This window comes from Lontra canadensis, unplaced genomic scaffold (assembly GCF_010015895.1).
Source record: "Lontra canadensis isolate GAN:19392208 unplaced genomic scaffold, GSC_riverotter_1.0 scaffold37, whole genome shotgun sequence".
Lineage (NCBI taxonomy): Eukaryota > Metazoa > Chordata > Mammalia > Carnivora > Mustelidae > Lontra > Lontra canadensis.
The window spans coordinates 18314306-18336866 of record NW_022631031.1 but is presented as its reverse complement, the minus strand read 5'-3'; the positions used below and the strand labels follow the sequence as shown (position 1 = coordinate 18336866).

The 22561-nt window shown below is 47.2% G+C and overlaps 1 protein-coding gene across 1 annotated transcript; it reads right to left on the bottom strand.

Annotated features, from left to right (window-relative positions):
* Window positions 1–1089: 1089 nt before the first annotated feature.
* On the bottom strand, window positions 1090–18818 carry PRDM14 (PR/SET domain 14). The gene is made up of 8 exons (XM_032869255.1): window positions 18796–18818; window positions 17631–18354; window positions 17018–17071; window positions 16777–16934; window positions 15352–15622; window positions 10537–10739; window positions 5139–5240; window positions 1090–1317 (listed from the first exon to the last, which is right to left on the bottom strand). The coding sequence occupies exons 2-8, from the start codon at window positions 18328–18330 to the stop codon at window positions 1090–1092; spliced, it is 1716 nt and encodes a 571-aa protein (XP_032725146.1). The 5' UTR covers window positions 18331–18354; window positions 18796–18818.
* Window positions 18819–22561: the final 3743 nt, after the last annotated feature.

Genomic DNA, 22561 nt, shown 5'->3' with positions numbered 1-22561 from the left:
GAAAAGGGCCATGTCCTTACCAGGATTCATAGGAAGCCGGGCGGAGTGGGCAGACCTGGCTTTGTCCCTTGGAGATGAAGGCTGCACCACTTCCTGACTCTTAAGGCTTGATTTCGGTCTCTGCAGATGGCGAGCGCAAGGGTACCATCTCACAGGGCTCATGCTCATTTACAAACATCGGCTACTGTTATGCACATGAGATGAGTTTCTCTCTCGCATGTTAGCACAGATATCCCCCCAAGGTTTGCATCAGCCCACTGATAATGGATTTGGCATGTTTTTCTCTTCAGTGGGCCTCCTTTTTTGACATTCTAAATACTAGTGTGAACGGGCTAATCAGACCTGAAAAGATTCCACTTGTCTCTCTGAATGAAGTCGGGTTTGAAACTAGAGCAATACAAAAACATTTATTTTATAGTCGACTGCAATTTTTAAGCTTTTCTTAGTTTGGTAATAATAATTTTTCTTCCCCAATTACAAAGCTCAAGATGAGGTGAATAAGTAGCTTCTGTGTCCTAGGAGTAATTCTGTACAGTGCTAAACAAATTAACAGGCCTCTGTCATGTGATGGGGGAGGAGTGGGTTCTAGGGGTTGAAAATCAATCCAAAAAAGATGGGAGATTAATTTATGTCTTAACACTTAGTTGCAAGACTAATGAAGCTCAGGGTTGGATGAATTTTTAAAGAATTTATTCTATGAAGAATAGACCAGGTAACAGCCACAGCCATATTACAATTGGGGACCCAAGGCAACTAGTAGAGAAAAGGTCTTTTTCATCACAAAATCAAACTCTACTCCCAGTCCCCAAAGTAAAATATAGTCCCTCTCTCAGGGTTTGTCTTGAGTTTCCAGACCCAGAAGTTCAATATTAATAGCCAGCTCACACTATTTCTAGATAAATTCACCAAAACTCCATTCCTGTGAAACACATTTCTGTGCAAGCTGGCAAAAATCAATTTGGTATTTTCCACTTTTCTGTTTCTCATCTCCATGTAGTTACCCTCTGCCCCTACGACACACCCCAAAAGCAAGGAAAACCCAGGCCGGATCCTAGCCTTTGGTCTTCCGTGGTCCCCGTACTCTGAGGGCTAGTAGCCTTCATGGAGCTTCATGTGGGAGTAGAATGCTTCTTGATCTGGGAAGGTTTTTCCACAGATGCTGCAAGAGCAGCCCTCATCCTCCTTGTGTGAGCGTCGCACGTGGCTGTCATGGGCAGCATGGGATGCAAAGGATTTACCACAGTACTTGCACTTGAAGGGCTTTTCTCCGGAGTGCTGCCTGATGTGTGTGCGGAGGATGCTGGAGGCTGTGAACCTCTGCAGAGAATGAAAAGCAGAAGAAAAGGTAAACTTCCTTCACTGGGACAGCCAACTAGACCAAGGGCTTGAGTTCACCGTTACCGAGCCTTAGTTCTCTGATGGATGAATCTGGGTTTTCAGGCTACAGAGCAGCATGTCTGCTCAACAGTAGCCGCCTTCATAAAAAAGGGCTTGAGGGATAGGAGGCTCAGGAGCCTCCATTTCAACCAGAAATCCCAGCGTAGGTGGATCTAGGACCACAGCCCAAGAGAACTTGCATTAGGGGAGTAGATACTCTTGGCCAAGGTCTCTGCATCAATCAGCATCTTACTGATTTTTTTCTTTTCTACGATTTTATTTTTAGGTAAATCTTTCTACCCTATACAAGGCCTGAACTTACAACTCCAAGATCAAGAGTTGCATGCTCCACTGACTGAGCCAGCCAGGAGCTCCGGTTCCCTTTTTTTTTGTTTTTTTAAACTTAAACTTTCTGAGGGGCACCTGGGTGGCTCAGTTGGTGAAGCATCCGACTCTGGATTTTGGCTCAGGTCATGATCTCAGGATGGTTGGAGTGAGTCCCACGTCAGGCTCTGCACGGGGTGTGGAGCCTGCTTGGGGTTCTCTGTTCCTCTTCAATCTACCCCTCCACCTGACTCACATGTGCTGGCTCCCTAAAAAACAAGTAAAAACTTGAAACTTTATTATTGGAGATTCTGTGTACCCTTTACGGAGTGTCCCTGAGTGCTTGCCTCTTACACGACTATGGTACAGTGTCATAGCCAGGACGCGGATGTGGGCCATTTGTCAAACAACGCCTCAGGTTGCCCTTTTATTTTTTATTTAATTTTATTATTATTTTTTAAAGATTTTATTTATTTACTTGACAGACAGATCACAAGCAGGCAGAGAGAGAGAGGGAAGCAGGCGCCCTGCTGAGCAAAGAGCCTGATGCGGGGCTCGAGCCCAAGGACCCTGAGATCATGATCCCAGCAGAAGGCAGTGGCTTAACCCACTGAGCCACCAGGCGCCATCAGGTTGCCCTTTTAGAGCCATACTGATCTCCCCCCACCCACCTCCCACTTTTTTCTTAAGCTGTGGCTGTCACCTATTTGTTCTCCATTTCTACTGCTTCACCCCTTCAAGATTATGTTTGGGATTGACTCTTCTCACTCAGCATAATTCTCTGGAGATCCATGGAGGTCTCCATGGATCCAAGTCTCCCCTCCCCTTTTATAAAGGTTTTATTTATTTATTTGAGACCGAGAGTGAGAGAGAGCGAGAATGAGCAGGGAGATTGGGAGAGGGAGAAGCAGGCTTCCCGCTGAGCAGGGAGCCCGATGCAGGGTTTGATCCCAGGACCCTGGAATCACGACCAGAGCCAAAGGAGGGGCTTAACTGACTGAGCCCCCAGGTGCTCCCAGTCCAGGCCTGTTTAATTGCTGAGAAGTACTCCCTGGTGAGGGTGAGCCCCAGTCTGTTCAATCACTTACCCCTTGAAGGATGTCTGGGTTGTTTCTGGTCTGGGTTCTCAAGAATAAAGCTGCAACAAGCATTTGTGTACAGGTAAAGCCTTCACTTCTGAGGTAAGTGCCCAGGAGGACAACGGCTGGGTTGTATGGCAGTTAAGAAGTTTCATTTTTAGTGCAACTGCCAAACTTTTCTAGAATGGCTGTAACAATAGTACTTTGCTGTTTTTACATTTTTTCTTGGCCAATTCTGTTCTTTCCCTGATTTATAACCTTTCTCCTCATTCATTTCAGTACTATGCTTTGACCTTTGTCACCTTCAGGCAGTATATTAGAGATATAATGACTCTGTTTGGGGGTCCACTGACAGAAAACACCAGGTGGAACTGGTGGCTTCAGATTTGGGGGGCTGGGAGAGAAGCACCACACTCTGAGGGGTATGGACTTGGGTCACTACCTAGGAAGGTGCACAAGCCACACTTGTTTGGAACATGTCAGTCTTCATCAGCTTAAGTAACTGGAGTCTAACCCGGGATGCCAAATAACTTGTTCATGTCCTAAGTGGATTTAGTTCCCCTTCAGAGCATCTCTCAACCCAAGCTGAGCTACAAGTCCAAGGTGGGGATCAGAGTAAGAACTTCAGAAACAGGATGTGTTGTGGGGCTATTTTGACCTTGCTCTGAATATTCTGCTAGACAGAATGTATCCCCCAGGATAGCCTGCCTTTTTCACACTAATTCACGGTCACCTCCTTCACTCTGCTGGTTCCATCTGGTCTACTCGTGTCTCAGCCTCATTTTTCTCTGTTGATTATTTCCATTCTATTGATATGAAATTTCTTCAGCAGTATTGTTTCCCTAAGCCTGGTACACTCAATGTTTTATGCTTCTTTGGGAGGCTTAGATGTCCCCCTAACATGGCCTGCATTTCTTTTATGGTTTTATCATAAAAAATTTAAGTAACTTAACGATAGGGTCAGTCTATTCCAGTGCTGTCAAACAGGGGCATTCTGCAGGGATGGAAACATTCTATGTCCATGCTACCCAGCTTGGTGGTCACTAGCCACATGTGGAGGATGAAACCAAACTACAGAATTTTCCATTTCATTTCATTCTTATTAAATAGCCACATATGGTTAATGGCTAACTAAGCACTGGACAGTTCAGATGCTTATCCTCATGAAGGGGCACCTGGGTGGCTCAGTGGGTTAAAGCCTCTGCCTTCGGCTCGGGTCATGATACCAGGGTCCTGGGATGGAGCCCCACATCAGGCTCTCTGCTCAGCGGGGAGCCTGCTTCCCCCCTCTCTCTGCCTGCCTCTCTGCCTACTTGTGATCTGTCTGTCAAATAAATAAAAAAAAAATCTTAAACAAACAAACAAACAAAAACATGAAGTGGGGCGCCTGGGTGGCTCAGAGGGTTAAGCCTCTGCCTTCAGCTCAGGTCATGGTCTCAGGGTCCTGGGATCGAGCCCCACGTTGGGCTCTCTGCTTGGCAGGGAGCCTGTTTCTCCCTCTCTCTCTGCCTGCCTCTCTGCCTACTTGTGATCTCTCTCTGTGTCAATATAAATAAAGGGAAAAAAAAAAAAAAGAGGTATTTTGGTAAGATTTCTAAAGCATGGTCAAACTACAGTTCTATTCCAGAAACCCCTAACCACTTAATTGTCTCTTCATTTTTATCATTCAGTATTCTGTATAATGTACATTAGATTCCAGCTGGGCAATGTTGGTCTAGAACGTTGAGAGCCTGTGCTCTTACATACTATGTAATCATGTCTGCCATCATCAAGTCTCCCTATAAATTAGGGGCATAATTTTTTTTTTTTTTTTTTTTAATTGTGTTCGGGGCACCTGGGTGGCTCAGTGGGTTAAGCTTCTGCCTTCGGCTCAGGTCATGATCTCAGTGTCCTGGGATGGAGCCCTGCATTGGGTTCTCTGCTCAGCAGGGAGCCTGTTTCCTCCTCTCTCTCTGCTTCCTTCTCTCCCTATTTGTGATCTCTGTCTGTCAAATAAATAAATAAAATCTTAAAAAATAAAATAAAATTTGGCTTGTTTATTTAAGTACTCTCTACATCCAATGGGGAGCCTGAACTTCCTGACTCTGAGACTGAGTCTCATGCTCTACCGACTGAGCCATCCCAGCGACCTCGGGGGTATATTTCATGACACATGTCTTAAATGCCAATTTGGTAATAGGAGGTCGTATCTGACCATCTTAAGCAAACTGGAGCTTTTTTTAAGGGTGGCAATGGGGATGGGACTGATAATGGACTAACCAAGAACTCCTTATAAGCCAGGCTTTATGCTTCAAGTTCTTATCCATGAACATCCAAACAGGGCTCAAGGTAGATCCCTTGGAAGGAGGTTCCATTTACCTTTGTACAATATACACACTGGTATGGTCTGTCTCCAGAGTGGACTCTCGTATGTTTGTTCAGGCTGGAAGACTGAGAGAAACATTTCCCACACGTAGAACACTAAGGTGTAAAAGAAACATACGGTTAAAATCATGTCTTCATTTTACCATTATGTTTATCTGGGAGTAAGAGGTGAAATATTGTATTTATCCAGTGTATGGCTGTAGGCAGAGGTTATAGAACTCAGGCTGACGGGTCTAATTAGGACAGCAGAAAGACTACCCAGGGCTACGGTGACGATTCTGGAAGTATGGGTTCTGGTCAGATGCTTTAGTTAATACTGCAAAAAGAACAGATCAAATCTCAAGTCTAAATACATGATCTGAAAAATAAGATTAGGGGACTGACTCTCTGAGAATGAGGACAAAAAAAATTAAAAGTTAAGCACAGGGAGGTAGATTCAACCTGATTATCTGGCCAAAAGGAGTTCCAGGAGAGAACAAAGTTCTAGAAGACAGATAATAACCAAAGAATGAACAAGAAAATTCCTGTCAGTTTATTACTTGTGCGTTCAAACGGAAACAGTACTTTGTACTTCACTGATTACAAAACAGGAAAAAAGGGAAAAGATATCCAACCTGACATGTTCTGTTAAAACCTCAGAATTCCAAAGATAAAGAACAATTTCCACAAAGAAGAAAACCAGTTACTTATAAACAGATAAGAAACAAATTGCCATCAAATGATGAGAGAAAATAGAAAGATGCCTCGAAGGTTTTTGAAAAGTTTTCTACCTGAAACTTTGTATCTAGTCAACTATCAAAAATATATGCAAGTAAAACGTCCTCAAAGAAGGGGCGTCTGTGTGGCTCAGTCGGTTAGGCGTCTGACTCTTGCTCTCAGCTCAGGTCTTCATCTCAGGGTTTTGAGTTCAAGCCCTGCACTGGGCTCCACGCTGAGCATGCAGCCCATGGAAAAGAAAAAAAAGACTCAAAATTTTTTCACTATGTACCTTTAAAAACAATTATTTGAAGATACACCCCAGTATTATAAAAAGAAAATCAAGAAAGAGGAAGAGTGGAATAAAAAAATACAGTGGAACTAACTTAGGAAGGTGATGATAGCTGTCCAAAGTTGGCAGTTCACAGGCCTAGAAGGCAAGAGGTTCCAATGTAAGTTTCCCTGCAGAACGCTTTCAACGAGAATGTCAGTATCATTATGTAATTAGGAAACTACATCTTCCACTTGGAATTAGAAATCCTAGTGAAAACAAAAAGCTTAGAAGTCAAAACCAAAATACAAAGAAAGGTATAAGTCTGGCATAATTTTGAGCAATTGATGGAATATAAGAAACAATGATTTTTGGAAAAATAAACTTCTCTCCACTGGTCAGGAATTTCAGGTTGGAGAGGACTGACATTTCTAAATTCCTGGATAAACTTTTGGGACTCAGGGATTTCCTCTGACATATTTGTGGTCTTCGTTAATTTTGCTTGACCAGTCATCTGAAAAGGAGGCAGGTGCATTTAGGTTTTAAATGCTGGAAACGGGATAATACAGGGCTTTCCACTGCTGGTTATGCACCCACCATCTTCTGACATTTTTGTCAATCAATCCTTTTCTCTTTCATGAAGAAACTGAATGTTTTTGTTTTTTAATGATTTATCTTAGTTTCTGCATGTCTGCCTCACTGGAGACTCCCCACCCCCCTTTATTTTTTTCAAGTTAAATGTTTTGTTTCGAGCTTCTGTAAATTAAATATATTTCACCACCTTAAAAGCAAACTACCAAACTTAGTGTAAAATGAAGAAAACTAAAAGAGCATAAAAAATGCTTGGCAGTAAAAGTAAGAAACAGAGGTGCCGTGAGAAACTCCACTTGAGATGCTCAGAATGCAACTAGACATACGCTACATGAGCTCAGGACAGAATTCTTGGATAGAGGTCCATACCCATGTGAAATGCTATTTATAGTCTTGATGTATATATTTTAAAGGTTTTACTTATTTGAGACAGAGAGAACAGAGGGAGAGTCAAAGGGAGAAGCAGACTCCCCACTAACCAGGGAGCCCGATGTGGGGCTCCAACCCAGGACCCTGAGATCATGACGCCTGAGCGACCAAGCCACCCAGATGTCTAACCAATGCCACCCCCACCACCTGCTGCCTCCCGCCGAGTCATGATAAAAGACAAGACCACTCAGAGAGAGTTTGCAAAGAGAAGATCACTAAAGAACTCTCCGGAACACGAAGGACACGGGACTCATCCTCTTGAATTGCCAGTTTAAAATGATTATTCTTGGGGGTCATGGGTGGCTCAGTCATTAAGTGTCTGTCTCTGGCTCAGGTCATGATCCTGTAGTCCGGGGACTGAGCCCCGCATTGGGCTCTCTGCTTAGAAGAAAACCTATTTCTCCCTCTCCCACTCCCCCTGCTTGTATTCACTCTCTCCCTGTCTCTCTCACTGTCAAAACAAAACAAAACAAACCCTTAAAACAAATAAATAAATCGATTATTCCCCCACCCTTCCATAAAACTGGCTCCTTGCTTCACTCTTCCCAGCTTCCACGCCTTCCTTGTCATCCCTGTCATCTATGGACAGCCTGGTCTATGGTCCCCCAAATTCAAAGATTGCCGCAGCTGAGTACAGCTTCTCCCCTCAAACCCCTACCCGAGAGCACCACTGTCTCCAGAGTTTAAGTGAAGGACCCAGCCAACATTTTAGCAGAAATATCTTGATGGAGCTCTGATGACCTTCAAGAAGCCCTTCAGCTTTTACTTTCTTAACCAACACCCTTTGATCTAGCTGCAGCAAGTCTGACAAATATCCCAGCGGTGCACATCCCCTCAGGTTAGGATCACTTGCTATGTTAACTGGAAAGGAAAACGCTTCCAATGAAAATTATGGCATACCACCCCTTGCTAAACACCTTCGGTTTCCAAAAACATACGCTTCAGAAACATAAAAACCTAGAACTGATAAACTATGGCTTGTAAAATAGTATTACAAAAGCACGTAGCAACAGACCTATTTTCCAAGGACACATGTGGACAGATCACGGTACAAATACAGAGAGCCGATAAAATATAGTTCAAACGTTTAATCCACATTATCAATTAAGATGCACATTAAAGCAAGATACTATTTCATCTACCAAAATGGCAGCATGGAAGGACAACGGTCAGTAGGAGACCCTGTATTGCCTCCTTCACGGCAAGGCTCACCGTCTGCATTATAAATCCACATCTTCCCCAGAAAGCTGTTCAGCTCTCCATTCAAGCCTTCAAATTATACAGAGTCTATGACCCAGTTTTTCTACTTCTAGGAATCTATCCCAAGGAAGTCATCAAAGATGGAAAATTGTGATGATTTCTATGGAGTATCGTTCACTGCAGACACACTGGGGAGAAATCCGCACGTCGGGAGATCTGTTACATAAGTGAAGGCCCATCCATGTCACACACTGATGCAGTCATTCCCAAGTTTATAAATTACTCATGATGTAGTGTTAAGTCAGAAAAGCAGCCTCATCGTAACCCCAAGTATATTAAAAATATGTGCATGTTCACATAAACACATCGAAAAAAAATTACACCTTAAATGTCTTCATGTGGGGCATGGCCTATCAGGTGGCTTGCTGGGTTCTCTCCAAATTCTATTACCAAGCAAACATTCTCTTCTTATGTTAAAAAGTAAAAACTGGAAATAAAAAACTAAACGTTGACTGAGTGAAAGTGAAAATTGCTCTTGACTTTATTCTTTTTTTTTTTAAGATTTTATTTATTTATTTGACACAGAGAGAGAAATGATCACAAGTAGGCAGAGAGGCAGGCAGAGAGAGATAGGGGGAAGCAGGCTCCCTGCTGAGCAGAGAGCCCAATGCGGGACTCGATCCCAGGACCCTGAGACCATGACCCAAGCTGAAGGTAGAGGCTTAATCCTCTGAGCCACCCAGGTGCTCTTGACTTTGTTCTTAATCATACTCCCAAAATGACATTGGTTGGAGGCATTACTTGGCGTTTTTCCATTTGTGTGTGAGCATCATGCGTGGCCTCCATAATAAACCATTTCAAATTTCAAAACCATTATCACTGTATACATATTCTGCAACTTGTTTTGGCTTCATAAGCAAACCATAATTTTTATAGCCACTTGTGTTGATGAACACACGGTATCTCACTTTTTACTGTCAGAATACTGGAGTGTAACTTTTCCCCTTCTTCCTATCAATGGGTGATAAATAATTTCACTGTCTTCATACTTCAAATGTTCATAGAATTCTGGTTAAGTGTTGTGCTTTTCTGTGGGAAGTGGGATTTGGAGGGGTCCGGGGTATTGTGGATATCTTCGTAGATCTAGACCACCAAGGGACTGTTAAAAACTAGTTGTAGGGGCACCTGGGTGGCTCAATGGGTTAAGCCTCTGCCTTCAGCTCAGGTCATGATCTCAGGGTCCTGGGATTGAGCCCTGCGTCGGGCTCTCTGCTCAGCAGGGAGCCTGCTTCTCTGCCTACTGTGATCTATCAAATATCTATCTATCTATCAAATAAACTCTTTAAAAAAAAAAACTAATTGTATTACATGTCTTTTAATGAGCAAAAAGGAATTCTTAGATTATTGTAAAGATACTCAAACTTTAATGCCATGATTGTTTGGGATTCTTCTGGAAGCGTAGCTGTGACTGGGAGGGGGTGCAAAAGGGCAATTTTATGAAAACCGCTCTCAGTTTTCTAAAGAAGACTGGGACTCTGGAGTCACTCAGGTGGTAGCCTCATCAGCTAGTCCTGACAGGGCCAGGAGTCAAACCCACATCTGTCTGCACCCAGGTCCCATCCTTTCTTCTAGGTAAGCCCAACGGTCACTTGTACTTTTTTTGCACCAAGCCTGGCAGCGTGACCAGCTATCTGGAGTGGCAGAAAATGGCTCCCTATTGCCATTGTTGCTTTTCTTCCTGACAAAATCCTCGGCGTGCCACAAAGGCCTTCCATTCCCTGGGTCATGCCCATGCTTCATGTTTGTCTATAATTGTAAATATGCCTGCACAGATAATGGAACAAAATGCAGTTACCTAAAAGCATGTATAGGCTCCTTCCCACCTGGAATGCCTCAACCCTCTCCCATCCCCGACCAACCCTGCCCTGCATATAAATCAGACACCCGCTGTCCTTCTAGACTCAGCTCAAGACCACCTCCTTCCTTTGCGCCCCTCTCTACCTGTGCCTCTGTCCCAGCACTCTGTCATGGCGTTAGCTCACATCTGCCCTTCAAGGCACCGTTCCCTCACAGACCCTGTGTCATCAGGCACTGTGTCCGAGCAGCTCAGACCTAGGGGACCCTCAGTGTGGACTCAGGGGTTTGAGGAAGGAGCACGGAAGCCAAGGGAGTCATGGGCCGCCCGTCATTCCCCGCCCTCCTTACCTTGTGAGGCCGGTGCTTCTCATGGACGTGAAGGACATGGATCCGGAGCCGGTCCCGCTTCTCAAAGGATCGTTTGCAGAGATTGCAGGGGAATTTCCTGTCACCCTTGTCCACACACGGGGTGTACTTCAGATGCTTATCTCTGTAATATTTGTAGGTAAATACTTTTCCACATCTTTCACATCTATAGCCTTCTGCAGCCTCTGTCAAACACAGGGGAATAAGGGCCCGTGGCTTAGTTCCCATCCCTCATTCTTAACTTCCTCCAAAAGGATTTTTAAAAACTTTCGTGACAGGGGCGCCTGGGTGGTTCAGTGGGTTAAAGCCTCTGCCTTCGGCTCAGGTCATGGTCCCAGGGGGCACCCCAAAGATAATACTTATTTAAAAAGTAGTAACCATATTGTCATATCTAAGCAATTAACTCTTACTCCTTAAAGAAATACATGTGTACACACAAGTTTAATTATTTTCCAATCAGTTTAATTTCAGATTCAAAGTCTTTTTGCTGTCTATGGTTTGTTATGTTTGTTCAATCTCGTAATTTGTAGGTTCTCCTTCCCTTTTGTGCCCTGAAATGTATCTGCTGAAGCCCTGCCTCCAGCCCTATTTAAGAGCACTTCAACCTTACAGTTCCTTTTTTTCTTTTTTTAAGGTTTATTTATTTGAGGGGCGCCTGGGTGGCTCAGTGGGTTAAAGCTTCTGCCTTCGGCTCAGGTCATGGTCCCAGAGTCCTGGGATCGAGCCCCGCATCGGGCTCTCTGCTCAGCAGGGAGCCTGCTTCCTCCTCTCTCTCTCTGCCTGCCTCTCTGCCTACTTGTGATCTCTGTCTGTCAAATTAAAAAAAAAAAAAAAAGATTTATTTATTTGAGAGGAGAGAGAGAGAGAGAGAGAGAAAGAGCAAGAGCACAAGCAGAGGGAGAGGGAGAAGCAGATTCCCCAGGTGAGCAGGGAGCCCAATGAAGCTGGCTCAATCCCAGGACCCTGAGATGACCTGAGCAGATGCTTAGAAGGCAGACACTTAACCCACTTAACGGACTGAGCCGCCGAGGTGTCCCACCTAACCCTACAGTTCTTCTTCTTCTTTTTTTTTTTAGTATTTTATTTATTTGGCAGAGAAAGAGGGAACACAAGCAGGGGGAGTGGGAGAGGGAGAAGCAGGCTTCCCACTGAGCAGGGAGCACAATGCGGGGCTCAATCCCAGAACTCTGGGATCATGACCTGAGCTCAAGGCAGAGGCTTAATGACTGAGCCACCCAGGCGCCCCATCAACCCTACAGTTCTTAAACACACTCTTGACTGTACTGGCATGTGTTGGGAGGTTAGGCTAACATACCAAACATACATACTGTGTCCCTTTCAGATCAGGCTAAGCTCTAAGTTCAGGGCAGTTCACCTTGGTCAATGGTGACCAGACAATGATGGACACCAACAGCTTACTTCCTAGACTTCACAAGGGCTGTTCCCATTGGCCCCGTTCACAAAGTCTTAGTTACGTGTTTAGCTTGCCGTTTTGCCTCCCTGAACTTCTGGAAAGGATTCCAGAGCTAGAACCAAAAAGCTGGGAGTAAGGATGACCATTATCTTGCCCTCTCTTGTATTCAGAGGGTTATCATGATGATTAATTTAATCCTATCACTTATTGAGCTCTTACCAATATGAGTGATACTATCACTGAGTGATAGACTTAAGACCCAGAAAGGTAAATCTGTTTTTATCAATGGAGGAGGGAGGGGGAGAGAGGTTAGAGAGGGTTCAGTGGACTCTAGCAAGGGAGGCCCCAGGTCCAGGGGTGTCTATTGTTGGGGGAGGGAAGAGGACTGGGGCCACCTACAAAAGCATCCCTGCTGAGGACACTCTGGATTCCGGAGGATCAAGTGGCTTTGACTGTGAATGCATCACTGAGATGCCATTGTCTGGCCCCAGGGAGGGAGAGAAGAGCCAGCAGTAAGTACATGCAGGAGTCTGTAGATGGAAATCTTCTTAGCACCAGGTCTGCAGGGAAGCTATCCATCAGGGGCTTTGTTAGTAGATAACTACATCCCAGGCACGTTTAACAGGTGGCTAAGGAAATAAACCATTCATTAAGTAAATAACCAGGAAGGCAAAGGCCAACCCCAGGACTGTCCATTGCCTGGGATGTCTATCACTTTCATTGAGGTGCTAATCCGCTCAGAATTCCCTTGCTGGGATGGTTTTAGATCAGAGCTAGCATTTTCATTGGTCAAAAATACCGGGCCTTCCTGTTCCAGCAGTGGGAAGAGAGGGTCTACAAGATAGGGATCAGTAATATTACAATTCAAAGCACTAAAGCACAGCAAAATTCAGAATCATGGTTCAATATTGAGCGTGCAGAAGAACCGCTTAGGCAAAAAAAGGACAAGCCACCCTTCCTCATTAGGGCTTCGCTGCCTACATTTTCTGCTCAGGTCTTTGGAAATTTAACTTAACCTAATGCTTTTATCCTGCTCCCTTTTCTTCTTTCTTCCCCTCCCGGCCCCATGTCCCCCACCTTGGTCAACTACTCTTTTTAGCCGAGGGGTTTCCCAATATTGACAATGATGCTTCCTGCCCCACCCACACACAGTTCAGAGTTTCGTAACAATTAAGAGCCCTCTTCACATTCCACACCTCCATCCCCCAAAACACACACTCTGCAGGCCTGCATACTCAAATAACCCGCCCACATAGGGTCCAGACTCTTCCCTCCCACTCAAGACCTGAAAAGGCCAAGTTCCCACCAATCCTCGCCAAAAGCCTTTGAGGAAAACCGTTCTTTTGAGAGGAGAGAGGAATTTTCATTTTTCTTTCCTTTTTAAAACTTATCCCAAACCACTTCACAATAGAAAATGAATTCATCCATAATTCTTTCCAATGAATTAAATTGTTTACCAAGTTCCTTCCACACGTTGTCCCAAATACATATTATTCAACCCCATTTACTATTCTAAGCCTTCATCCCTATTCCTTGTTATCAGATGGGGATTTCTGATTTCTGCATATTAGTCTATACGGTCGTATATCATCACTTGTGTTAGAATTATTCCGCTATTGAGCAAAATGCCGCAATAAAAAATAAGGGAAACCTTTTATCCGTGAGGATTTTTATTACGGCGCCATCCCTATTAGTGAAAATAAAAATCCTCACGGACAAAAGGTTTCCCTTCTGGACTATTTTCTGAAGACAAATTTCAGGAAGAGTATTCTTGAGAAATCAAAAGTCATGATCACTGCAATAGCTGACTGTAGTTCGTGAGTTATCAAGCATGGATTTTTCTCAAATCCATTTTTCACTTTTATTTCCAAAACAGTACACTTTGGAAGTGACCAAAAAGGTTACTTGGTTTGGTGCTAAGTAAGAAACAACTGTGAGGTCCACAAACTTCAGAGAGTCCTACGATCTCACCACCACCCCCGACTTTATCCCCACGCCATTCATATGTTGGAGGTAGCAGGAAGATAGTTTACCAAAACAATTCTGACAGGCCCTCATTATCTGGACTCTTGAAGCAAGAGGCTGTTCCTCATTCACTCCCTAATCCCTGCGAGCATGTCTTTTCTTTGGCTTCACTATTACCCAAACTTGGGTCGCCTTCCCTCCCCCAGCCCAACACCATCTCATCCCTAATCAGCTTTTCCCGTGTTGGTCCTGATGTCTTCTGCTTTCATTCAATATACACTGGGATCCAGGAGACGGGGATATTAAGGTACTTAGAATTATTTCCTGCTCTGAAGGGTCTCGGTTTACAAGGGAGATTTGCATGCATGCAATCACGTAGTGTGTGACGAGAGCAATTCACTTTTCCTTTTTAACTTGTTACTTACTACATTTATTATAACATAAGGTGGGCTTCCATAGTATTACACGCATATAGTAATTTGCATTTATCTCATATAACCTACTAGATCAGGGGTTCAGCTTTTGTGTGTATGCAAAAATCAGTCAGAGAGCGTTTGAAAAATGCAAATTCCAGAGGCTCACTCCCAGGGAGTGGGTTTCTGGTCCTCTAGGTTCGTGCTGCTCACTTGTGGTCCAGGGGCCAACCGCATCAGCCTCCCCTGGAAACTTGATAGAAATGCGGGGTATCTCAGGTCCCAGCCCTGACTGAGAATCTGCATCTTTCCAAGATCCCCGGATTCTCACATCCACATTAAAATTTGAGAGCAAGAGTGTAGCTCAATGCTTCCCAAAGGCGACTAAGATCCTCTATTTGAGACTCAGCACACACACATCTCCATTTGAAACAAAAACTTCACCAAAACAATGCTTGCTCATACTTTAGATTCGCATCGACAATTTCTATTCTACTTTATTCTAATTCCGTTATTTTTTTTCCTTTAAAGATGGTCTAAAACACTAAATTGATTTCCCACCCCATTAAGATACTGCAACCCCCATTTGGAAAGCCCTGCTCTGGACAGAGCGTTGATGGAGTCATCGGCTGTATTAGTCTGAGCAGAAACGAACCAGAAACTGGCTCACCTAGGCAAGAGGTTGCATCCATTTATTTTGCTTCTATTTTTTTCACCGGAAGGAGGTGAAGGGGGAAAAAGAAAAGGTATCTTTGTGAATAGAAGTAGCTTCAGCAGCTTTGGAAAGATGAAGGCATTTTCCACCAGCCGGGTAGTGCCCCCTGGTTAGAGACACCCTCCCTTAAGTCTCCCGGGGAGCATTAGCCTCTGATGGGGAGGAGCTCCACAGGTTAGCAGACATGCTGTTGGGGGTGGGGGTGGGGGTGGTGGTGTTTCATGTTCAGAAAAGAGCCAAGTCCTTCCACCAGAAGAGCCTCACTGGGAAAGGCAAAGGTGTACACTCACCTTCAGAGGGCCCAGGCACCTGCTTCCCCTGTTCTGTGACTTGAAGGCTCACAGGAATATCCAGAAACTTTTCATAGCAGTCTCCGTACCACACAAGGAGCTCTTGGTTTGGGCAGATCTCCTTGCAGCTCTCATAAAAGATCTGCCCTTGACACTGCACGGCAACTAGGTTCTGCTCCTTGGGGAAACGGGCACAGTTGACATAGGACATCCAGTTCCCTGCACCTCCTTTGCCATCTATAAAGTGGCTCAAATGACCATCTTCAAAGATCTAAATAAAATAAAACAAAGTTTAAAATGTATTCCCCCCCAACCTATAAAGTAAAATTACTTACTAAAAATTTATAGTCCAAATCTCATGCATGAGTCCACTGAATATATTTATTATTTATTAGCATTAAGCCCAAATAGAATTATTAGTTTAAGAATATCTCTATAGGTGCTGTGACATTTCTTTTTTTTTTTTTTGAAGATTTTACTTATTTGATAGACACAGCGAGACAGGGAACACAAGCAAGGGAAGTGGGAGAGGGAGAAGCAGGCTTCCTCCAAGCTCCCTGCTTGAGGCAGGGCTCGTTCCCAGGGCCCTGGGATCCTAACGACTGAGCCACCCAGGCGCTCCTGCTGTGGCATTTTAAAAAGATTCTTACTCTCATCACTTGCTTAATTTCCAAATTTCTATAGCGAGTATGTTAATTCCATTAGCAGAGAAAAGGGGAACAAGAGAAGGTTGCATTTAATTCCCAACTTAAAGACAACCAATTAGTTTTGTGCTTTATCCCCACCTAGTTGTCATGCATATTAGCGGAGCCATATTTTAATTCTTTCTCTGCTGTGAGCAATTCCAGCAGCTCCAGCGTTTTGTTATTATAAGCAACTTTGTGATTAACATCTCCACATACTCCGAATTTCAGATTACCTTAATAAACCATATTCCTAGAAGTAGAAAATGAAGGTCAAGGGGAGGGATCGGATATATTGACAAACCGGAGTCCTACTAGCATGTCCGAAACAGAATCAAGAGTATCAGTTTTTCAAAATCCACAGCTAATTTCATGGGCAAATGATATCACAAATTTTAAAATGTGTTTTTATTCTTTGGCCTATTCTCAGCACACTGTGTATAACCTCTAAAGCATCTGGTGTTACCTATAAATATAGGCAAATACTAATTCTTTGAATGTATATTCCATTGCTACTCTTCCACAGAACACCAAGAATGCATGCAGAGGTGTTATCTTGGTGGAATGAGCCATCTGCCTTTCATTCTCTTTATCTTGTAAAATGGACAGCTGGGACAGCTTGGACAGCAAGAGTGTGCCCTCTCCCAGGCTAGGATTCTCCCAGAGGGCCAGAAGCCAACACTGTTCCCCACCAGTGTCAGTTCCCACTTTGTGGACCCACAAGAAACATAATTTCATTTACCTCCCACATCAGAGAATTGTCTCCATAGGTCTTGACTTCACTGGCGTTGACCACTTTACCTTGAAAGGGCCCAAACCTGACTCCTTTAGCAATGAGGCTGCTGCAGAACACACCAAAATGCCGCAGGTCACCGAACATCGTCTGCTTGAGGCAGAGACCTAGTGGAAAGCCGAGGTAGGAAAGCCAGTGAGGAAACTGTATTCCTTCAGGGACAGAAATCCAGGCAAGAAGCCCTGCCTACCTTCTGGTAGCTGAAGGGAGTCTTTATCCAGAGTTTGACAGAGAGAATCGGATCCTAGAAAAAAGGGTTTAATTTTATTTTTCATAAGGTGTTTCCTTCCCTACTTCTTGGAGGTAACCATTATCCTTTATGTTTTTCCTGCTCCTTTTACATATAAAATTTTTCCTTTGAGACTGAGAACAACCCTTGCAAAGTTATGTAATTAACCTCATTCTGCAAATTTAAATAACTTGAGAATCAGAGATAATGCTGGGACTAAGGTCAAGCAAGATGGTGAGGCTGGGACTCCATGTAGAAATTGCATGAGGCTCTCAAAGAGATACCCGGTACATCCTGGTAGAGCCTGATCCCAGCTGACAAGTCCACTGTGTGAACCATGTGTCTCCTGACCCTCAGCTTCTGCTAAAACCAACCTTAGGAATCATGCATTTAGGCAAGTAGAGCCTCAGAAATGAGCCGGGTGTCCCCAAGCTCCATACTCTGATGGGAAATATATACACTTCGCCCCAGACTTGGGACAGTCTCAGATCCACCTTGATGCCCCCCTTTCCCACTCTTGCTCCCACCTCTATTCCCAGCCAATCTGACTCCCTCCCAATATGACAACCTTTACCAGAACTGTCTGTGGGGACCAGGAAGCCAGAAATTGCATGGTGCAGCGGGGCGGAGTGCTCCACGCTGGGAATGACCCCGAACAGAACTAAGTGCAGGTCCTCCTGGGTGAAGTGGTAACGGTGAGACGACTTTCCTTGTTGGCTCGGGAGTCTGGAACCCTCCTCAGACCGCTTGCTGGGGGAGCAAGTTAATAACTGGGGCGTCTTTAGCCCCTCCGGCAACAAGGAAGCATTTGCAGCCGACGGCGGAATTAAAATCTCAGGTCCACAACACTGGCCACTGTCGCTTCGGCCACCAATGTGTCCCAAGTCTTCACTGGTGGCGCCTGTATACTCGTGGCTGCTGTTGAAGCGAGGCACCTCTCTGGGGAGGTGGGGGACTGGGTACCACGGAGGCAGCTTGCTGTACCAGGGCAGATCGTAGAGCGGCTCCCTCTGCAGGGCCAGGCTGGAGCTCAGCAAGGGAGGCGCCGGCCGGAAGGCGAAGGCGGGCAAAGCGTGGGATGCAGACACTGCGGCCTCCAGCTGCGGAAAAGTTTGGAAGTCTTCCTCCGCAGCGGTTAGCATGTTCCCATAGTGGCCATAGGGCGGGAAGGGCATGCAGTAGGCGTCCAGGTGTTGAGGGGTGCGCTGGAGCCTCTCGGGCGCGTAGCACACCTTGTCCTGGGGTCCAGCTTCACCTGGTGGCCGCAGAGCCATCCCCGGCAACAGCGCGCCGCGCGTCTGCGGGAAAGCAAGCGCAGCTGAGGGGCGCGGGGCGCGGCGGCCCCGCTGCCACTTGCCTACCCTCCACCATCCAAGCTAGCCCCGGGTCCAAGGGAATCGCATAAAGCTCCCAGTTCGATCCCGCAAGCCCTACCAAAACAAAACTGCAATGCAAACAAACACAAAACCCCAAACGAAAAACCTTCCGGGATCTTGCTCGACTCCAAGTTCCCGGTAAGTGTCGCTTTTGCCTTCCCTCCCCAAGCACACCTTGACCAAGCACAGCTGCTTTCCAACAACCCATTCTCTACTACCGAACCCAAACCCGGCTCCTGCAAAATCCTTTTTAAGTTCCCTCTTCCGCTCGCTCCTCTGCTCAACAAAACTCTTTTACAGGGTGGGTCGGAGCCCCCCGGGCCCTCCCACTCCAGGGAACTGGAGCCGAGCGCGAGGCCTTACTGGGCTTTGGAGCAGGGGGCTGCTCCAGGAGCTCCTGGGTACCCAGAGGCGAAGGCAGGGTCAAGGGCCCCCGGGCGGTTCGCGCAGAAGGAGACGCGCTCCAGGAGCCAAGGGCAGGTCCGAAAGGCCGCCGCCCCTCCTCGAGCACAGGATCTGACCCCGCGGACCCACGGGTCCCGCTGCCGCGACGAGGAGGGCGCCACCTTGGGCTCTCCTCAGTGCTCCGCAGCCGGCGCCGGGTCTGCCACGTGGGCCGAGTCCCGCCACATTCCCCAAGTCCCTCCAGGAACCCTGGTCACTCCACCTGGGTGGTTAGGGAGCCTGGGGTCGCAGACAAGGACGAGCCTCAGGCCAGGTGGGAGAGACGCCTCGGCGGCCACCGCCCCCACCCCGAAAGGATAGCGTTTTAATGGACACAAGTTCACCAAGGCCGAGGAGGGGAGCCCCTTCAGGGCCGGCGGGTCTCGAGGGCAAGATCAATGAGCCCAATAAGGAAACCCAGCGGGGTCGTGACTCAGAAATTAAAGAACACGGGGTCAGGAGAAGAGGTCAGCCACGACGAAGCATCTGCGGCTCCTCCTGAGCCCCCAAAGGTGCTCGACTCCTGCCCTCCCCTGACCGCAAAGATATGCCACTTGGGGCTTGCAAGCCACTTAAGGAGTGAAAGCCCCAAGCGGGCAAAACGGCCACGCAGGACGAACTCCGCCAGCGCCTGCTTCCTACGCTCCCCCACCGCCCAGGCGGACGACGGCCCCGGGCCACCGCGGCGCCCCAGCCCCGCACCCACCTTCTAGAGCGCCGCCACTGGGCGGGCGCCTCCAGGACCCTGACGGCGGCGCGGGCTCCGCACCGGCAGGCTTTGGGCGGGCCGGGGAGGTCGAGCCGGGGGTTTAAGAGGGCAGCGGGCGGGCGGGGCCGCGGGGCATAGAGAGGGCTAGGGTGAGGAAGGGACGTGGCCCACGCAGGTCCTCTGTCCGTCTCCTCCCCGCCCACCGCAGCCATTGGCCGACGCTCCCTTTAGCCCTCCAGTCCCCAGGGGGTCGCGCATTTAACTCCTCAGGTCTCCAGCCCCTCCCTGGGACCCTGCCGAGAGCTCTCGCCCTCCGCCTTCTGCGGCTGGCACTATTGCCCCTCCAGGTTTGAAAGCCTGGACAGGAGTTGCCAAGGGTCCCGGATAAGGCCCCGTGCTCACGCATCGACCCCGACCCCGCCGGGTAAGGCTGGGACTTGCGTCCCGGGGTCTCGCCCCTGCCTCTCGGCTATGAGTTCCCAAGAACCAAGCCTGGCCGAAGGCGGCGTCAAGCCCCAAGGACCGGGTGGATGTTTGTCCCTGATACCTCGAGGGGAGGCTGGCACCGACCGCCCCTTGGGCTGGGAAGCGGGGCCTCGCGGGTCGCGGGTGGGGGCACCTGGACGCGGTGGGCTCGGCGTCCCGGACGCTTCCGAGGTTTCCTGGGGGTCGTTTAGCCCTCCCCGGGACGTTTTCTCAAGTCGCTTTCGAAGTCGGAGCTCCCGCCCCTTGCGCCGCCAAGGCTGCCCCCGGGGAAGGCGCCAGACCCCGGACGCGCGGGACTCAGAAAAGCAAGGTCCAGACCCGTACTGGGCGCTCGAAGACTGCATTTTTATTCTGTGTACCGGCCATTGAGGGAAAGAAAGGAGCACTCAGGGCCATTCGCATTCACATGCAAGCATCTAGGGTGGGGGAGAAACCCTTGTAATGCCGGGTGACCTTGGCCGGGTTCCTTGCCACCCCAGCCGCTGCTGCTTTGCAAAGTGGGGCGTAAACCTTCACGCCAGGCTTGACCTTAGCTGGTTACTAAAGGAGGAGGGCGGGAAAAGGAGGAAGCATCCAGACAGCTAAGAGACGCGGGCAAAGGTCCCAAAGCTGGCGGAGGAGAGAGACCCTTGGTGCGGCGCAGCTTCCTCCATGGCCGCACCGACCTTCGAGAGCCGCCGCAGAGGGGCGGGCGCCGAGGCCGCGGGCGCGGCGATGCTGGAGCAGGGAAGGAAGGCGTGGGGGCCCGCGGTCTTCGAGGGCCCCCGGAGTGCGCGCCTTGTCGCATCCCGCTCGCACGTGCGGGGCCAGGTCACCGCGCCCGGCCTCCGTCCGCGGGGCCAGCGCTGCTCGCGTGCAGACCGGTTTCCCAGCCGCACCGAGCATGTGAGATGAGAGCATTCTTTGCTCATCCCGGATGGGGTGACAAGGAGCTCAGGGTTTCCTTCTCTCCGTGTGTCAGATCTCTACCCAGGGCTTAGGAGAACTTGGCAAATAGTCTAAAGAGTTCCCGACGAATCTTTTCTCAAGGGACAGCAGCTCTAGAAAGGGTCTTCTCCTTGGAAAGGTCCAGTTAAGTCCTGCTGCCGGCTTATCCAGGAGGTGCGCCCACCCTCGGACTCCACTACCCACTTCCATTACTCTATCCTCCTTCCGCCCGGACCTCACCTGAAGGATCTGAAGACATGCGCCGACACTTGGGTGGTCTGTGGCAGTCAGGTCCTTAGGAGCCATTTTTCTAGAGAGGTCACTCACTGGCTTTATTTTTACAAAAGCAATGGAACCTTATCTTCAAGCCTTGTTATGGAAATAGAGTTTCAGATATTTTTAAAAAATTAATTATAAGATTTGCTGGTTTAGAATAATCATAAAGTAAAAGAAGTCGCTGACTGCCTCCTCTCCCTACTCTCCGGAGGCAATACTGATGAATAGTTTGGTTTATTCCTACCCCCACTGGTTTATTTGGTTTAGTCCTACCCGCATTCCTTTTTTAAAAATACCATACTTTTAAATTGCGTTTATGTATGTGGGATTTTTTTTTAACAAAATGGGATTATACTTGTGTGCAGCTTTTTCTCACTATTAATCATTGCTCCTATCAGTACAGAAGAATTAACTGTATTCCTTTTAATGGCTGTAGAGTACAGAAATTATTTTTATGGGTGTGGCTTAGTTTTTTAGCCTCCTCTGGAAAAGTATTTAAGTTGTTGCCAGTTTTTCAACACTTCAAGCAACTTCTGGGAACATTGTTATACTACGGTGCTTGTTGGATAAGTACCTAGGTATGAAACTGGTGGCTTCACAGGTACCAACATTGACTTTTTTTTTTTTTTTTTAAGATTTTATTTATTTGACAGAGAGAGACAGGGCAGAGAGGGAACATTAGCAGGGGGAGTGGGAGAGGGAGAAGCAGGCTTCCTGCTGAGCAAGGTGCCCAATGTGGGGCTGGATCCCAGGACACTGGGACCACGACCTGAGCCAAAGGCAGATGCTTAATGACTGAGCACCCACATGCCCTAACGTTGAACATTTTGATAGGACTTCAAACCATGCCGATTTATACCTCCACCAAAGGCCAAGTGCCCTGCTTCACCACACCCTCACCTAGTACTGAATATTGCCAATCCTTTAAAGCTATCTTTCATGTGAAAAGTGGTATCTTATTTTAATTTGGTTTTAATCATCTATCCATTAAACTTCCCGAATGCCTTAGCTATTGATGTGCTGGGCACCAAGCCTGACCCGGGGAATACAATTGTGAGCAAAGCAGCCCCATCCAGCTTTGGTCCCTGTAACAGTCTTATGAGGAAGATAAGTGTTTGTGTGATTACTTGATGGACGTGCAGCTAGGAACTGTGATGGGCCCAGAGAGGAAAATATAGGGTAAGGGGAAGAGGAGCATGTCCTGACCTAGGCAGGGAGGACAGGAAAGGTGCCTGCCCTATGAGATTGGCAAGATCTGCAGAAGTTAACTAGATGATGAGAGCAGGT

Coding starts and splice junctions, on each gene's coding strand:
- PRDM14 (XM_032869255.1), bottom strand. CDS start 18,330: ATGGCTCTGCGGCCACCAGGTGAAGCTGGACCCCAGGACAAGGTGTGC. Junction 15,623..16,776: donor ACAATTCTCTGATGTGGGAG/GTAAATGAAATT, acceptor TATTTTATTTAG/ATCTTTGAAGATGGTCATTT. Junction 5,241..10,536: donor AGAAGCACCGGCCTCACAAG/GTAAGGAGGGCG, acceptor TTTACACCTTAG/TGTTCTACGTGTGGGAAATG.